At 44.1% G+C, this 16,989-nt stretch overlaps 1 protein-coding gene across 2 annotated transcripts in view; it reads right to left on the bottom strand.

The window, feature by feature from the left end:
* Positions 1-14,975, bottom strand: part of TMX3 (thioredoxin related transmembrane protein 3) — a 41,105-nt gene extending 26,130 nt beyond the window's left edge. The window contains exons 1-4 of one of the 2 annotated variants that reach the window (XM_019729345.2): positions 14,759-14,975; positions 13,663-13,717; positions 7,318-7,357; positions 5,984-6,107 (exon numbers count right to left, since the gene is read on the bottom strand). In XM_019729345.2, coding sequence (XP_019584904.2) covers positions 5,984-6,107; positions 7,318-7,357; positions 13,663-13,717; positions 14,759-14,804 — 265 coding nt within the window. In that variant the 5' untranslated portion in view covers positions 14,805-14,975. The remainder of the gene's footprint in view (positions 1-5,983; positions 6,108-7,317; positions 7,358-13,662; positions 13,718-14,758) is intronic. The other variant, XM_074339862.1, reaches the window with a different exon arrangement.
* Positions 14,976-16,989: the final 2,014 nt, after the last annotated feature.

The raw sequence follows: 16,989 nt of genomic DNA, 5'->3' as shown, positions 1-16,989 counted from the left end.
GGACCCTAACTTCTCCACTTATCACCTGTGCAGTCAGTCTGCTTAAGGTTCTTCACTTCTGATCGTGCTTCCCCTTCGGAGGACGCCTCTCATCCTGTAGGGCGATGGCTGGGGTTGTAAAATAAGAAAACCTGTGAAAAAGAATCTAGCAGAGAATCTGCTCAAGTGCAAGGTCCATTTCCTGCCTATTCTTGATCCTGATCTCAGTGCTGAGTAATTACCTGCCGATGCCTCAACGTGCAGGTGATGTTAATAAGAATCAGCACATGTAGGATAGCTTATACTGTCTTTGATACACCTTCAACTACACCTGAAAACAATTTTGTGAGAGGGAAAAGGTGCTAACGTCATGTTTCAGATAACGATGGAATACTTAGGAAGATGTGGTAACTTGGGGGCAAGCATTCATTAGGTAGCAAGGCTGAGACTGAAACTCAAGCCTGAGTTTAACGTTTTTCTTTCTTTTTTCATATTAGAGAATGGTTTGTATAGAAAGCTGGGAATCATTTCTTTACAAATGGAAATTCATTTTGTAAAATAAATAACCTCTGAAGTTTTGTAATTTTAAATGTTCGTAAGCTGAGGTTAAACACGAAGCCCCCATCTCATTTGTTTTCTCCCTGAAATGACAACATGACGGTAGAGACAGGCTTGCAGGTGAACCACGGTGACCTTGGACTCTGGGCCTAGTTCTGCTTCTGCCTCTAACTGCGGTTTCTGAAATTACTCCAAGTCATTTCACCACTAATTACCTTCTGCCATTTCCTCTATACACTGGGAGGGTGGAAGGAGTAAGGCGGCGAACTCAATCCGAAGTGCTTTTCAGCACAAGAATACGATTTTTCTTAGCATTTAGTGTCACTATGTGTCTGACATGAAAAGAGAAAAGCTATAGCAGTGGTTCTCAACTGAGGAAGAGTTTGCCCTCCAGGAGCCACTGGGCAATGTCTGGGGTCAGTTTTGGTTGTGTCCCCCAGGAGAAGCCTGCTACTGGCATCTAGTGGGCAGATGCCAGGGGTGCTGTTAAACGTCCCACAGTGCACAGGAATCCCTTCTCCCCGCAAAGGAAGAATTATCTGGCCCCAAATGTCAGCAGTGCCAAGTCTGAGCAACCCTCAAGTATAGTCACTGACCAAAACTAACATGCAAATATAATCTGTGAACAAGGAATCAGAATAACAATGTTATTGCGCAAATGCCGTTGCAAGTTAATACATCAAGGAGAGAGAGATAAAATACGATCTTTACATAAAACCATGTCACGCTTAGGTTGAGGAATAAACAGAATTGCAGTGGTTTCATAATACAAATCAATACATCATTACAGCTAACATCATATTTTAACTTCTGAATGAAACCATTTTAGCACTCATTTTTGAAGGGGTATGTACAAAAAGCTAAAATATATAGCTGAATTTAAACTGGACATTATACACTTCTTTAATGTTATTTGGTTATAGTATTATTAAACTCATGCATCAAGAAATTTCTGGTACAATTCCAAACCCACAGGGCAGGATAATCACAATAGTTCCTGTTTTTCTAGTTAAGAATTCTGTGCACAGAGATTTGTTGGACTGAGTGTGATGGCATTTGCTTCCTATCACTGCAATTATAGGATTGTGAAATAAGGTACCCTCAAATACTCTCTAAGAGATGTTCTACACTTGATCACTGAATAATCCTATCCCATCCCAAACCAAAGTCCTATAAATAATTATTCACCAAAATAATACATTACTTTGTGATTCTCTAACTTAAGCACACAGCAGAATCAAGTGAAGTCCATGTGAAAATATAGATTCTCCCCATATGACCCAATCTCAGAAATTTTCATTTGGTAGGTCTGGTGTGGGCCTTTGGAATCTGAATTTATATGAGCACCCAAGTAATTCTAAAGCAGCAGGTATGCAGACTAAAGTCTGAGAAATACTGATTCTGTGACTGCCTGAAAAGTGACCTATGGGGACGGAAGCGATATCTATGGAACAGCCAAGCCTTCAGTATTCTAAAGTCAGACATAGAACAATGTTGGCAGTGAGCTTGAAAAAGAAATTCAGTCTCTTTACCTGTTTGATTCCAAGTTCTACTCAAATACCTGTACTGAAGCTGTCTTAAAGTATCTAAGGAACCTTTAAGAATTACATGTCAAAAATCTATCGGTCGTCTTAGACAGTAGTTTCTGTATACTTATCAACTTGCGGTAAAGGCTAAGACGACAAATACCGCTTTCTCCGCAGCACATAAAAGACCTCCTTGATTATATAACAAAGTGGGAAATGCATCTATCACTGACATCAAACACCCAATACCACCAGACAATGTACTTATGGTCACTGGGTACTGTCCCCACTGGAACACCCATTCCACGAGAGGAGAAACCAATGCCTCACCAATGCCGCGAGGTGCCTGGCATATCACAGCACAAGGGAAGCACTCACTGAATACCTGGTGAATAAATAAGTGGGTTTTCAATCAACTATGTACGACTCAAGTAGTCACAGGATTTACAAGCAGGCTGGCAGAGGGGGAGAGGAGCATTCCTGTTCTACATCCACGGAGTCAAGGGTGGGAAGTGTGTCGCACCTGCTTGGCAGAAGGTGGTCTCGCAGACAGCAGTTCCACTTTCCCGTTACCTAATGCCAGATGGTTTGCTTGACATGTGTTACATTTATGCATTTCATACACTGCAACCTCTATAGAGGTTTTCTTTTCCTATTAATTCAACACAATGCTAAGTAAACAAGACACAAAATCACTATCATGACATCACAGGCAAAATTTAAACCTCTTAATGGTTTATGAAAATGAAATGAAAAAAAGGTTCCATCATAAAGTATGTAAAAAGCTATATGAAGTCTTAAGACCTAGTAACAATATCACTTTTCAGTCACAGCATTTAAAATACTTTCTTCTTCAAGCTAGTCAGGAAAACTCTTGCTCTTTTTCTCCCTAATCATAGGAGCACTTAATAAACAGTGAAGGATAAGCAAACGAATTAGGTACTATAAAAATTCTGACTTAATGTAAACTGTTAATTATCACTGTAGCGTCACAGTAAGATTTTTACTGATTTCCAGCTACTCTTTTTCTTACTGCTTTTTATACTCCCACATTCCCTCGTGCGGTATTACTCCAGTGAACGATTCAAGTGATCGCAAGACTGCTCCACGGCTAAGACTGTAACGTACTTGTCGGTTTGTTCATCGTTCTCCCTCAAACAGACTGGAAGCATTTCCAGGACAAAAAGGATTTGCTTTGGTTCTTCTGTAATCTGTAGAGACTAGTACAGGGCTTGACACACTATAGTTAGCAAGTAAATACTGAGTGACTATGAACGAATGACGATATAAATGAATATATAGTATACACTTGTCAGCATATATGCCTAGACACAATAATTTACTTTCATGAGCAACAGTTGAAAAGAATTTCTTAAACATCGTTAAAATCTTATTTCAAGAATCATCAATTCAAGCATATTATTCTCTTTCTCTTCAATAACTTCCTGCCATTGATCGCTTCTCCTCTCCAAGTTTCAACAATTCACTTCTGCGACTCAGTAATTCCAGCTCTAACATCTTACTTACACTCTAGTTTCCTATTCCCAAACATCAATAAAGCAAAATACCACCAATTCAAAACAGCTGCTAACATGAAAATGCACACAAAATTAATTATTCTTTTCCATATAAACCAGTGGTAGTGTAGTTCAGTAACTACACTAAGAATCTTGTACTATTATTTTCAATTGTTCGTTTTTATATCACAGAGCTAATCTATCATATCCATGATTTCACCCTTGAAAAGTCTGTTTGCTTTACTGTTTCCTCGTGGCTCCACCGCCAACCACCCTCGTCTGGGCTTCCAGCATCCCCCACCCAGATGTACATAAAGGTCAACTTAAAAATCTTCTCGTCTCTAACTGTTCTTCTTTCCATCCTACATATTGCTGCCAAAAACATTTCTGCAAATCATGTGCCTTGTCAAGTATATTACTTCTCAATCGATAACTGATAAAAACTAAAACAGCTCTTCCCGTAAGCAGCCTGAGGTGACCTCTGCAAATGGTTCGCTATATGCTTAACCCAGAGAACCCCACGAAATCATGTAAATCGAGAGGTTCAAATCTACATGTTTAAGAACACTCGTGAAACTGCCCTGGCCATCAAGGGTATGCATATCCGAAAAGCCACCAAGTGTCTAAAGGATGTCACGTTACAGGTGTGTCATTCCTTCGTTACCGTGGTGGAGTTGGGAGGTGTGCCCAGCCGAACAGTGGGGTTGGATGCAGGGTCGGTGGCCCAAAAAGAGTGCGGAATTTTTAATGCACACGCTTAAAAATGCAGAGTGATGCTGAACCTACAGGTCTAGGTGTAGACTCTCTGGTCACTGAGCACAGCCAGGTGAACACAGCTCCAGCATGCTTTGCAGCACTTACAGAGCTAAGCGCAGGTTAACCCACGCCTGAGCTCCCCCTGCCACACTGAGAGGGTCCTCACTGACAAACAGCAGGATGGGCCTAAACCAGAAGAGGAGGCTGCACAGAAAAACATCTCTTCTCCCAGAAGGAACTGAAGAAACAGAAACTTGTGGCCCGGGAGTAAACTCAGCATCAAATAAATGCTAATAAAAGTAAAACAAATAAACAACTAAAACACTTTGTCCGACCTCAGAAGCCGTTAAAATATGGCACTATCTCTTTCCTCCTGGTATGTATAAACCATTGTGTTGTGCCAGGGATTTTGGAAATAACGCAATCCCCACAACTTAGAGGATTATCACCCTTCTATTTTCAGACAAGGAAACTGAAATTACGATTGGTTAAGCACTTCTTCAAAGCCACAAAAATAGGACACGGCAGAGTTGGGATTAAAACATAGGTCTGTCTCGTTCCAAAGTTGTACCCAGAGCACAACACTGATTTCCTAAAATGAAACACACATGGCATACTTCCACTTACTTCGTTAAAGGGAATCTACGTTTATTGAACACTACAAGGGACTTTACATACACTGTCATTAAAATCTCAGAACAACCAATAAAAGAGGCATTACAATAAATATTTCTCAGCATGCAGACTAAAGCTTAGAGATGTTAAGACGCTTTCCAGGTGCTATACAGCAAAAGTAGCGGACAGAGCCAGGATCTGAATCCAGGCTTGCTTTCTGAAGCCATGCTCTTTCCAAATTTCTGTGGTACCTCATACTTCTCTAAACTTAATTTTGTCTTTTCCCAAATCCTTTAACACAGGTGTTCATAATCTTTTTCTGTAAAGGGTCATAAAATAAATACTTGAGGCTTTGTGGGGCATACAGCATATGTTCCACTACTCGACTCTGTCACGGGGACATAAAAACAGCCACAGACAATAGCGGACAGATGAGCATCGCTGTCTTCCAAAACAGCTGTTTACAGAAACGGGAAGCGGGCCAATTTCCTCCACGGCTGCAGTTTGCCAACCTCTGCTTTAAGACATTCTGTTCTCTGGTACATATTTATTAAGCTAATTACCAACTCTGATTTTGCTTTCATATCCTCTCTAGTGCATATACTTTCCTGACCTTCACTTCTATTTATCCTAAACTCAACGCATCCTTCAAATTCCCACTTCCTCCTCTACCACGCCACTTCCGACTACTCAGACAGACGACGGACGCTCATTCTTAATTCACACACAACATCAATGGCTTAATACTGAAGTTTGTGTAGTTGTCTCAGGTCACTGATTATCAAAAGTGGGCTCCAAGCAGGAACAATGGCTTGTCCATCTCTGTTCGACATCAGATTAGCATATACTGGACATTACACATTCAGTGGTTAAATTCATTTAACTCATAAAACATGCAGTCTTAAATTAAGATAACTTTAATGTTACGTGAGAAAAGAACATATTTCTTCCTCCTACCTTGAATGCTGTTTTGCATAATTAAAACATTTTCATTATGAGAACAGTGAAATAATCAACTGAGTAAATGCTTACTAGAATAGGAAGTAGCATCCATCTTTCCAACTTTAACTGGAGAACCGATGCTTTTCATCTCAAGACCAACTTCATTCCAAATCGGTTCCAGTTTTTTACAATGACCACACCACGGTGCATAAAACTTGTTTAAAAAAAAAAAAAAGACAACCACTAAACCATTGTGCTACTGTGGATATTAATCTTCATTTTTAAAGAATCTCTGACTAAATGATTTGATAATAACCTGTTTTAGACCAAAAAAATCCAAATATAATTTTCAAAGTGGTTACATAATAAAACATACACATGTCAGCCTAGACAGGTTAACTCTTAGTATTGACACTACTCTCAGTTCATTTTAAATGACTACTGCTATCTATTAAAAATAGATACATGACTTACAATAAAAACATCTTTGCTTCCTAGTGAGTGTGTTCATATTATATATAAAATGAGAACACTAAACACACATACACACCCCTTAAGTGTTAACGATAAACATCAACCTATTTCTACTACAAAAATTTCAACAATTTCAGCAGGTAACTTCGCTGCTTTAAGTGTCTCCACTGGTTAAGACATGGAAGATCATTAAGATGACTGTTCTGGCAGAGGGACGAGTCAGGCTGATTAAACTAAAACCACAATTCTTCCTTCTTCGGAATCACCAGATGGCTGGGGTGGCAATTAGGTACCTCCAGTTAAATGGTGTAACAAGCTGCTTGTTGTATTTTCGTGAAATAAGATTTACCTATTTTTTTTCAACATTACACTATGGAAATATTCAAACATATACACAAAGAAAGAATTAAACAATGGGCCCTCTTGCCCCATTGCCTGGCTTCAATAATCGTCAATGTGGCATTGTATTTCATCCCTTTTGCTGCCACATTTTTTTTTTTTTTTTTTACTGAGGCATGTTAAAATGAATCCAAAATATTTTAAGGTTTAAATACATCCCAAACTTGAAAGTGAGGAAAGGAAGCTGAAAATTTGACTTTGTTCACCATTAAGATGAAATATGATTTTGACTGCCAAGTAATATCACTATACACAATCTCCTGGACAATATGAAAAAAAGAGGGTGAATTCTGTAATAAAATCATATCATAATTTCCCTCAGATATAATCTACTAGTCAACCTCATTAGAATTTCATCAAAAACAGATTTCTTTCCAGGAACCATAAGGCTCTGAGGTTCATTTTTAATATAAAAACCCAAACAGTACTACCCAAGAAAACACACTGAGTAATATACGTAAGTACTAACTGTGTGTACATGGGTGGAGAACAGAAAATAACACTTAAAATGGTAGGGGTGCTTAACTAGTACAAAAAATTTACATACTCACATCTACAAGCCAAATGTCATCTTTTCGATTGTCTTTAAACCTAAAAAACAAAAACAAGGAAACGAATCTTTGTATGTCTCCACTTTACAACTGTATAGTACACCAGTATAGCACTGGTGCAGATAATCACGTGGTAAACATAGGAGCATGGAACAAACTCATTCAACCAATTTTTATGTAAAAATGTTACCTAGTGACCTCTATGTATCTTATCTATTGAACATCTCATTAATAGCAGAAGAGAACTGATAAAGCAACAAAGCGGACTGCACTGGAGGACCCAGACGGATGGTGCCTCAGCGCCTGGGTCCTCTCCTCCATTTACACGTGTGTGTATCACAGCTCACACAGGACACCTGGGGCTGCTTTCCTCACAAAGCTCTGCATGTGTTTGGTTGCCCTTGTTGGCATCTGGGAACTTGAATTTCAGTTCCTGATAGTGGTGGCTCGTTGGTCTTACACTGTGCAAACCATGTGGTTTTGTGAGAACAGCTGCTTTCCTTCTGGGGGCCTGAACTTTTGGTACTGGTAGGCAGAGGGGTGCTTATGTGACCAATCCCCAATAAAAACCCCTGGGCACTGAGTCTCTGATGAGCTTCTTTGGTTCGCACGTGGTCCCGACTCCTGAGAGAGGAATGAAGCACAGCCTGTAATTCACCCTACGGCTTCCTTCCCTTTGTTGACTGTGCTGTGTTCTTTCGCTATAATAAATCATCGCTGTGACCCCGACCTTAGGCTGAGTCCTGTGAGTGCTCCGAGTCAATCTCAGAACCTGGGGGTACTTTTGGGGACCCCGACACCATACCCAGCAGTTTCCTACAGCACGGTTCTAATCATGTGACTCTTATTTGACACCTGGTAGGCCTTCTCCCACCACAAACAAAAAAAGCACCAATCACTATACTTATCTGGTTCCAACTTATCTTTTCACTCAAATGTAAGCACCTGTGACTTCTAATCACACTCTGGTATCCATGACAGCTAAGTTCACAATGTTTATCTGACTTTCTATTTTCGTCATGTTAAATCCTATCCAGGGAAAAGCATCCCTTACTCCAGAACGCCTTCCTAAATTCCTCACAGCTAGAAACAATCTCTCCACTCATCTTTGTTCTATTCGATTCTTATCAGCTTCCACAGGTTGTCTTTATTCACATATTATCCAAACATAAATATGCTAATTGAGGAAAGAAGTGTATTTGTTCCATCTCCTAGTGTCTTGTATGGCAAACGTTCTCTAAGGTGGTATTTTAATGAGGTTCTTAAACCTACAGTTTGAGAGAGCACATCCCCCATATCTGAGCTCTTAGGTCCAAAGGAGCTCTCATCATCCATCCGCAAAAGCCTGTTCTGTACCACGGGCCAGAACAGCACTTAATCCCCCAGGTCGATGAATCCGAATCCTTTTGTGGTTTAGGAAAAAGTTCTGTTTTATATGCTGATATCCACCCTGTGGAGCGACCCAAGACAGCCGCATGGTTACCTTAAGCAAACTGGTGTCCCGGGGTTCTCTAACTGATGGTCTTTATTCTTGAGGACCTTGTATGCGAAACCCAAGCTCTGCACCCAGAGATAAACAGAGGACGTTGCTGTTTCCCACTCCCTGATGTTCGGCAGCCATCCTCTTCTCCCATTAACTGGAGTCTCTGGGAAGGAGGTGACGGGTAAGGAAGTCCCTTACTGGGTTCCCCACGGAGACGCCAAGTGTTAATAATAGTAAAAGGGCACAGAATTCGAAGAAGCAGGCAGACACCTTGGTCAAACATGCAGCACTAATGAAAAGTACCCCACTGGGGAACTGCTGCTTTGAGACCCCAGACTGCTGTCCTGAGGTGTGCAATCCAGGCTGGGGTAATCGTGTCCCCTCCCATCTGCTGACTAAACCTGCCCTTTACTTGTTCATTGAAATGCTCGACCACCCCGGCAGGTTAGGGATGATATGGGGCACGGAGAATCCACTGTGTGCCCCATGAGTAGGCCCACTGATGTGTTGCTTGAGCTGCAAATCCAAGGTTTTAGCAGATGCAGTGTTCTCAGGGGACCTGACAGGAAACGAAGTGTTCCTGTAGGGCCTGGGCAGTGTGGCCTGAGTCAGCGGACTGCATGCGGGTGGCCAGGCCAAACCCGGATAAAGTGTCGACCGCAATCAGGATCCAGAACACTGTGGACGGGAAGAGGGGCTCACGGTGTTGGACTGCTGTGAAAGCCCTGGCCCATTCACTTGAACAATCTGTTCCTGGGGAGGATGTTCAGCCTTATCCAGGGTCTGACGAGCGGAACAGCTTTGCATGCTAGTTTGGTGTCTTCTCACAACAGTGTCAGCCCATGTATTCCAGCCCCATCTGGGATGGTGTCTGAATGTCCGTGGGCCATCTTCTCATGGATCTGGGAGGCAGTTAACTGCACATCTGCCTGCTCTGAAGAACAATTCAGCTTCCACGTTCAGCTGCCAAGCACGGTGCGCTCTTTGGTTGTTTCTCTGTCAGAATAGGGGCCTTTCTGGTGAGCATCACGTAGGTAACAAAACTATTAGGAGCAGAAACAATCTCTATCCAAATGTCTCATCTGCATTGGGGGTCCTATTTATATGTCACACAACCAAATGGCCAAGCCATTAGCCACAGCGCCATGAGTCAGTGAAAATCTAGCAGTGCTTATGTGCTGGGGCTGGAGTGAGGTGGGAGCACGGCCGGGCAGACAATCGCACAGCCTCCCACCACGCATGAAGCTGCCCGCTGTGCGAAAGTCCTCTACCATTTTGGAGGACAGGTCTCTGTCAGGTTGCATGGGGACCACACCTAACTCCATTCCAGTATAAGTTCACCAGGAGGACCCACCAGGGGTGATCCAGATAGTCTCTATTTCTGGGTCCCCATAGGGTCAGAGGAGGCTCCTGGGGTGTTATTCCTTGGAGATGGAAGGGCACCCATGAGATCTTCTCATGGGGTTGTAAGACTCCAGCTAGGTACCATATGTGCCATTTCCACTTCACTACAGATTCCAGAGCTGACCCTATTCAGCAACACGACTGGAATTTCTGCTCATGAATTTACTACTGCACTTGTCCAGCAAGGTCCAATGAGAGACCAGTAAGTACCTCTCAAAGGGTGTTTATGTTTCAGCCCATTTGGGGAGCTCATGCTGGCCTGTAGTACTGTCCTTTTGCCACAGGCTCCCATCAGTGAACTGAGAGGTTGCTGCAACGTGTAACTCAAATGGCAAATGTGGGTCCATGGGATCCAGAAAAGGGAGGCCTGCTGGTGGGCTTCTGGAGTATCCTGTTCATTGAGGTCCCACTCAAAGGCAGTGGCCTTTCTGATAACCTGGTAGATGGGTACCATCAAGATCTCCAATGTGACAGCATCAGTGACAGCTGAACAGGCCCATTAATCCCTGGCCCTCTTTTCTGTTTTGGGATCAGAAAGGGCCAAAAGTTCGGTAATGATCTCTTCGGGATGAGATGCTGTACTGCTTCTCAGATCATGCCCAGGAATTTCAGTAGTGTACCAGGTCCTTGTACCTCGTTTGTGGTAATGACCCAGCCATGTTGCCACTTGTGTGTTGCCATGGCGTGCAGTCTTTGTTTTGCATTGCCCTCATCTCGGCCCTCTAGGAGGTTGTCATTAACACAGTGGAAGGCCAGTGCTCCTTCCAGGAGCAGGACTTTTTCCAGATCACGAGCTACCCATCGACAGCAGACAGGTGGGGAATTTTAGGGCAGCCTTGCAGACGGACATTAAAAGCGTGCTGGAATCCATTACACATGAAGGCAATTAATTCTGATCAGCCTAGTGGAGAGCGATGCTGGAAAACGGCACTTGTGATGTCAACACCTAAAGACCAAGCTCCCTCTACAAGCCTCTTCCTGACGTCAGGTGCAACCAGAGTCAAGGGCAGCACCACGGTACTGAGGCACTTATCATCAACAGCGGGTCTCCCAGCACCTAAGGTTTATGCATGAGCCCGGGGCTGATGAATGGAGAGTCTCCAGAGCTCTCTGGCTTCCTCCAGCTCAGCGATCAGGAGTTATTTCTTTACTCGCCAGGCAGCCAGTATTATTTTTGGGAGACAATGTCAGAAGGGCTGGCAGTTGGGTACGTTCAGTCTTCCATACGCTCCACTAAGATGGCCCTCAGTGCAGCACTTCCCACTGGGGCTTGGGGACAGAGATAAGTGGGAGTGCACACAGATAATGCATGTACCCCAATAATACATTCAGCAGTGGGGGCCTGAAAGTACTCACCCAGGACCAGGCAGGGGCAAGGGTGCTGGGAATGGTCACCACAGACTCACGACCCGAAGAGCATTTTGTGTATCCGCCTCTTCCCGGTAGCACGGGTTGTAGGAATCACACTCATCTGTGCACTGATGGCCACAAGGCTCAAGAAGTGCAATTCTCTCCACCGCCCCAGTGAACTCTGACCTTGGCGGAGGCTCTCTAGCCCCACCGGGACAGAGGGGCCTCACCCTAACAACTGCCAAGGTCTGGGCAATTATTGCAGGGCTCTTTGACTCATCTCCAGACTCACTGGGCAGGATGGTGGGACACTACCTGTAATAGTCACAGGTGCTGTCATCATGCTGACCCTTGTGGGACCAGCCATCACTCCCCTCATGGCCTGGAATCTGGCCGTGAGATCCGCAGTGAGGAGGCTCCCAATCTCCTCCTTTGAGACTCTGTTACTGAGGAACCAGACCTGAAGATCTTTTCTGAAAGGCTTTCACCTGGGTCACCCAGAAGAGGGTGCCGGTTCCAACTCTTCTGTCACTCTTTGTGCTGCTCCATCTTTGCTACCTTGTGGTGGCTGCTTTTTCCAGGACTGGAAATTTGTCTGTTAAGACTTGGGCTGTGTCACAGACCAACTGAACCGATTTCCAGAGAACTTAACTGGGTCTGGTAAAAGCAGAGCAAGGACACACCTAGAAATTGGAGTCTGGTTACCAATCTCATTATCCACTGTTCTTAATCCCTCACTGCAGACCCAAGGGATCACCAGGATGGTTTGCAGGGCCTCTCTCTACAGCCTCTGGGAACGTGGGCCAGGCCTGCTTTTCGGTGATGGGAGACACATGGTGGGGAGCCAAATCTGTCCGTCTCCAGAGCCCCAAGCTGACAAGGGGGAGGGTCTTTGGTGTCCGCACCTGCTCATCTCTCCTCCCTCCTCCCCAAACTCACTGCTCATAGGGCATTCTCATGGAGGCGGTCTACAGTGATGCAGTTTAAGGAGATTACTGCCCTGGTAACAACGGCTCCTCTGGGAACCGGAACATTGCTGGAAACAACCTGCCAGTACTCCGTAACCCCCACAGCATGGCTGGTGAAAGGCCCATGGGCCCCTAGGCTTTCTGCTCTCCACAGCCATGCTGTTTTCCACCAACCACCCGGCTGCTACCCCAGTCCTGTGGTGGAGACATGGTCAACTAACTAGGACCACAAGCCAAACTAAAAGTGATGACCCAGGCTTTATTCACTTACTGCGCCAAGCCACGCCAAGACGCAAAACAGGTGCCAGCTCCTCAGCGTCCATTTTTCCAAGTGGAACAGCAGCAAGCAAGAGTCAGGCGGGTCAGCACAGAGGAGCTCATCTCACTGCTGAGGAGCTCTAGGCCAAAGGCTTCTGCCTCGGCCTCTCTGTGGACCCGTGGGCAGAGACACTGTATCTGCCCAGGACAAAAGGACAGGAGTGGAAAGGCATGGAGTCCAAGTGGAGTAAAGTGTTTCAGCCAAGACCCTCAGCAAGGAGGTCTCAGCAGAGGTGCCTGGGAAATGCCTTGGGTGAGTCCCCCAAAACCCCACAAGGCAACTGGGCTAGGGATACAAACACGTGTATGAGCATGGCCGGCCCAGGAGGCCGGAGTCTATGACTACAACTCCCTGTGTACCGAGCCTGGTGTGGGAGGCTAGCTTGCCCCGTGAGGGCTGCCAGGAAAAGCCTTGTAACTGCCTAAAAGATCACATACAGGGTCTGGGGCTGGAACAGGACTCCTCGCATGCTGTAAGAACACCTTGTGATTAACGCTGTGATGCTATGAAAGAAGTTTCTAGCATAGTTCCCAAAGTCCAGCATCCACTTAGTGGTGATTAATGCAGGGGAAAAAAAAAAAGCAACAAACACAAGGTAAAACAATAGAATATAGAAAAGTTTAGCAGTTTTTTTGATCTCATAACTTAGTAAAATTATTTTGAGCACAACCCCATTCTGTACATATACAGCACTTAGGACGACTCCTAGGACAAAATTGGTGCTGTATAAGCACTGGTCATTACGATCTGTGTTAAAAGCTTAGAATCACGCAAATACTCAGAGTTGGAACAGGATACTATTTACAAATGTATATACTCACGATTCATCTAAATCTTCCACAAATCCTTTACAGAAAGCCACATCAAGTAAAAAAACTGAAAAAGACAAAATGCGTATGATAAATGCTGAGTTACCATTTGACTTATACTATATGCTTAATCACCTATAAAATGCTTTTATTTTTGTGTTTTTTTGTTTTGTTTTTACAACCTACGAAAAAATTCAGTATTGAGCCATCCCAGGGCAAAGTGATACAAAAACAGACAGATCATGTGTTTAACAAATACGTACTCTTCATGCAGCCATACTGTGTGTGACAAGCAAGTGAAGCAAGTCAATCTAAGCACAGAGGTTGTTTTAAAATACACTTTTATTCTCATGGTATTTTTCCTTTTTACCATTCCATTTTTATTTTTGGAGTATAGACAGAACTCATTCTTCTGTATTTCTCCCTTTCCTCTAGCAGCAATTATCTCTTCGGTATAAACTCCAAATGCCATTCAAAATACTATTCGTTTTTTGCCCCAAAATGTACAGAAGCCACACCTGTAATGCTTATTGCGGAAGAGTGTCTGGCACCCAGTGGGAACTAAACGGTCGCCGAGGAAGTAAACACACCACAGTGACGACCAGAGCCCCTGGTCTGGCGTGGGGAGGCCGAGAAAGGCCCACACACCCACAGGTCACTTTTCACGCTGCATAGTCCCGACGCCCTAACCACCTTCTGTCCTTGGCCATCCCTCCCTTAGCCCCTGGGTGGGTAACAGTCCTTCAGACGTGACAAGGCTGGGAACCCAAAGCCAAAGCATGGTTTGGCTACAAGCTGAACTGAAAAGATGGCATCTTGCACGCCCATCAGTGAAGTCAGTGCTACTGAAACTTCCTGCAACCCTGAGAATTAGAATCACACAGAAGGCAGCCGCATCTTTTCCGCCCCTGGCAACGGTCTCTGGCAAAGATGCGTCGGGGGAAGGACCCCAAGCCATCGGCTCAGTCAAGAGGGGCCCTGACCGCGAGGATGTATCTCCGCGACCCCGCAGCCTCCCTCCACCTCCGGCCGGAGACCCGCAACCAGGCCCGACCCCACCCGGGGGAAGGCTCCCGCGCCCACCCACACCGGCCCGCGCGGGCGTTACCTGTGGCGCAGAGCCGCAGGGCGGCCCCGCGTTTCCGAGGTGCCATGGTCGCCGCAGGCGAGCTGCAAGCGGCCTCTGCGGAGCAGAAACACACCAACGGCCGCCGCTCCACTCACGGAAAGGGAAGCCGGGGCGCCTAGGAAGCCTGGCGCTGAGGGCGGGGGCGGGGCAGGCCGGGCTCCGCGACGCTCCCAGCGCCCCGCCGGCCTCAGCCTCTGAGCATGCGCGGAACTACAGCGCGTGCGCAGAACTGCAGCGCATGCTCAGTCGCCTTCTAAAACAAAGCATTTGCTTTCTCGGCGGCCTCCGGGAGCGTGGGAAATCTAGCGTGAGGTCGCTGTCACGTGAGAGCGGAACGGCGTGTGTGGCTTGGGGGCGTTTCCAGGAAGTTAAATACCCGCTAAACTTGAAAAATGAAGTCCACTCCGACAGCACAGTTGGGGGTTGAATTCTGCCGGATATTTCCCTTGCTCACGTCCAGTGTGCAATGAAATTCCTGTACAGGTGGAAGTTAGCCGTGGTTAGAAAGAATACAACGGCTGTGCTGTGTGACCCTCCATGTATTTCAAAAATGACTGTGGAATCTTCTTTGAATTAGTTTGCAAAATGGGAGACCTATCTCATAGTAGAAAGCTCTGTTAATACGTTATTGGCAACTAAAGGAGTCCCTTTTTAAAAATTATCTTTAAAACCTGAAGAAAATGAATTTGATCATAGGATATACTTTTTGATGATTTGTTCCTCTTTTCTTTTTGAGATAAAATACTATAAGATATTTATATTGCTATCTTTTTCTACATAACAAAGATGATTTATAAAAGTAATGTAGTTTAATTTGATGGTTCCTGCAGCAGTCACTACATTTAATTTATATCACATTTTTATAGAACATAAAATGCCAGTTAAGTCAGTCATTGAATGTGTGTTATGAGAACAGAAATAGATTGTGATGTCAGCCTCAGTCACCTTAGGTTCAAAATTCCAACAGGCAAAAATCTCATAAACACTGCTATTTCCAAAGACTGTAAGATTAAATTACCTGATTGAGGGTAAGCCCTAGGGTTCATCCCTTTCATGCATATACAGCATAGTATCCAATGCAGACCTTCAGATTCAAATATATATTTCAAATCGAGTATCTAGTTTATTCTGAGTTTGACATTCATAAATATTAATAGTTGGTCCTCTTAAAAGTTCTCAAAGTAGGAAATATTATAAATGAGGATCCAGGAGCTCAGAGAAGATAATTTGCTTAATAACTAAACATGATGGAGTTGCTATTTGAAACAAAGTCTCAGACTACACTGCCTCTCAGGATTTCTTTCTGCCCTAGAATGATCTCCATCCCTCTAACCTGTCTTTGTCAGTCATCCTATTTTGGCTAATGGTGCAAAGGTTTGACCAGTCACTTTCCTGGGAGTTATGCTGGGTACTTCCCAACTTAATATTTCCCGTATCCAACTGGTCACCACATCTTGCTACTTTTGTCACTTAAATATCTCTTGCATCTTCCCTCGTTTCTCCATCTCCATTATCCCAAGGTCAGGTTCTAGTTTTTTCTTGCTTCGATAATTGAACTAACCTCCTAATTTGGGCCCCTAGCCTCTACTTTCACCTTCCTCCCTGTCATCCTGTGCATCGATTGCTAGATAGGTATTTGTATTTTTGTATCCAAATAGATGATGGCTTCAAACATTAACAGTGCTCCCTGGAATACAGAATAAAATCATAGATTTGTACTATGTGCAAGTACTTTCATACTCTATTTTCTCCAACTTCTCTCCCATTAGTCCCACCTTCCCCAAACTATGCACACGAGTGACAGTTCCCTGCTGAATCAGCCATGCAGTTTTCATCCCATGTACCTTGTGTAACATAATCTTCATCATAAGTTAAATTGAACGTTATTAGCAAAAATTTCCATGTTGCATTTTCTTTTAAAAAGGCTTTACTTTTTAAACAGCAGTTTTAGGTTCACAGAAAAATTGAAAGGAAAGTACAAAGATATCCCCCCAAAAAGAAGTAGACTAAAAAAATATTCATTCTCATCTAATTTGAAAATTCTCTGTCTTCCACATTTAAAATAATATATATATTTAGCATTTGCATCGCAGCTTCAAGTAGCCTGTGGAGGAAAACAGAAACTACTCTTGATCTGGATCTGTGCTTTCGAATAGTGTAACCACTAAGCCACTCATGGCTGTTGCACTCTTGAAATGTGCCAAGTGTGA

The sequence above is a fragment of the Rhinolophus sinicus genome, linkage group LG09 (assembly GCF_036562045.2).
Source record: "Rhinolophus sinicus isolate RSC01 linkage group LG09, ASM3656204v1, whole genome shotgun sequence".
Lineage (NCBI taxonomy): Eukaryota > Metazoa > Chordata > Mammalia > Chiroptera > Rhinolophidae > Rhinolophus > Rhinolophus sinicus.
The sequence above is the reverse complement of the archived record's forward strand: the minus strand, read 5'-3'. Positions and strand labels throughout refer to the sequence as shown.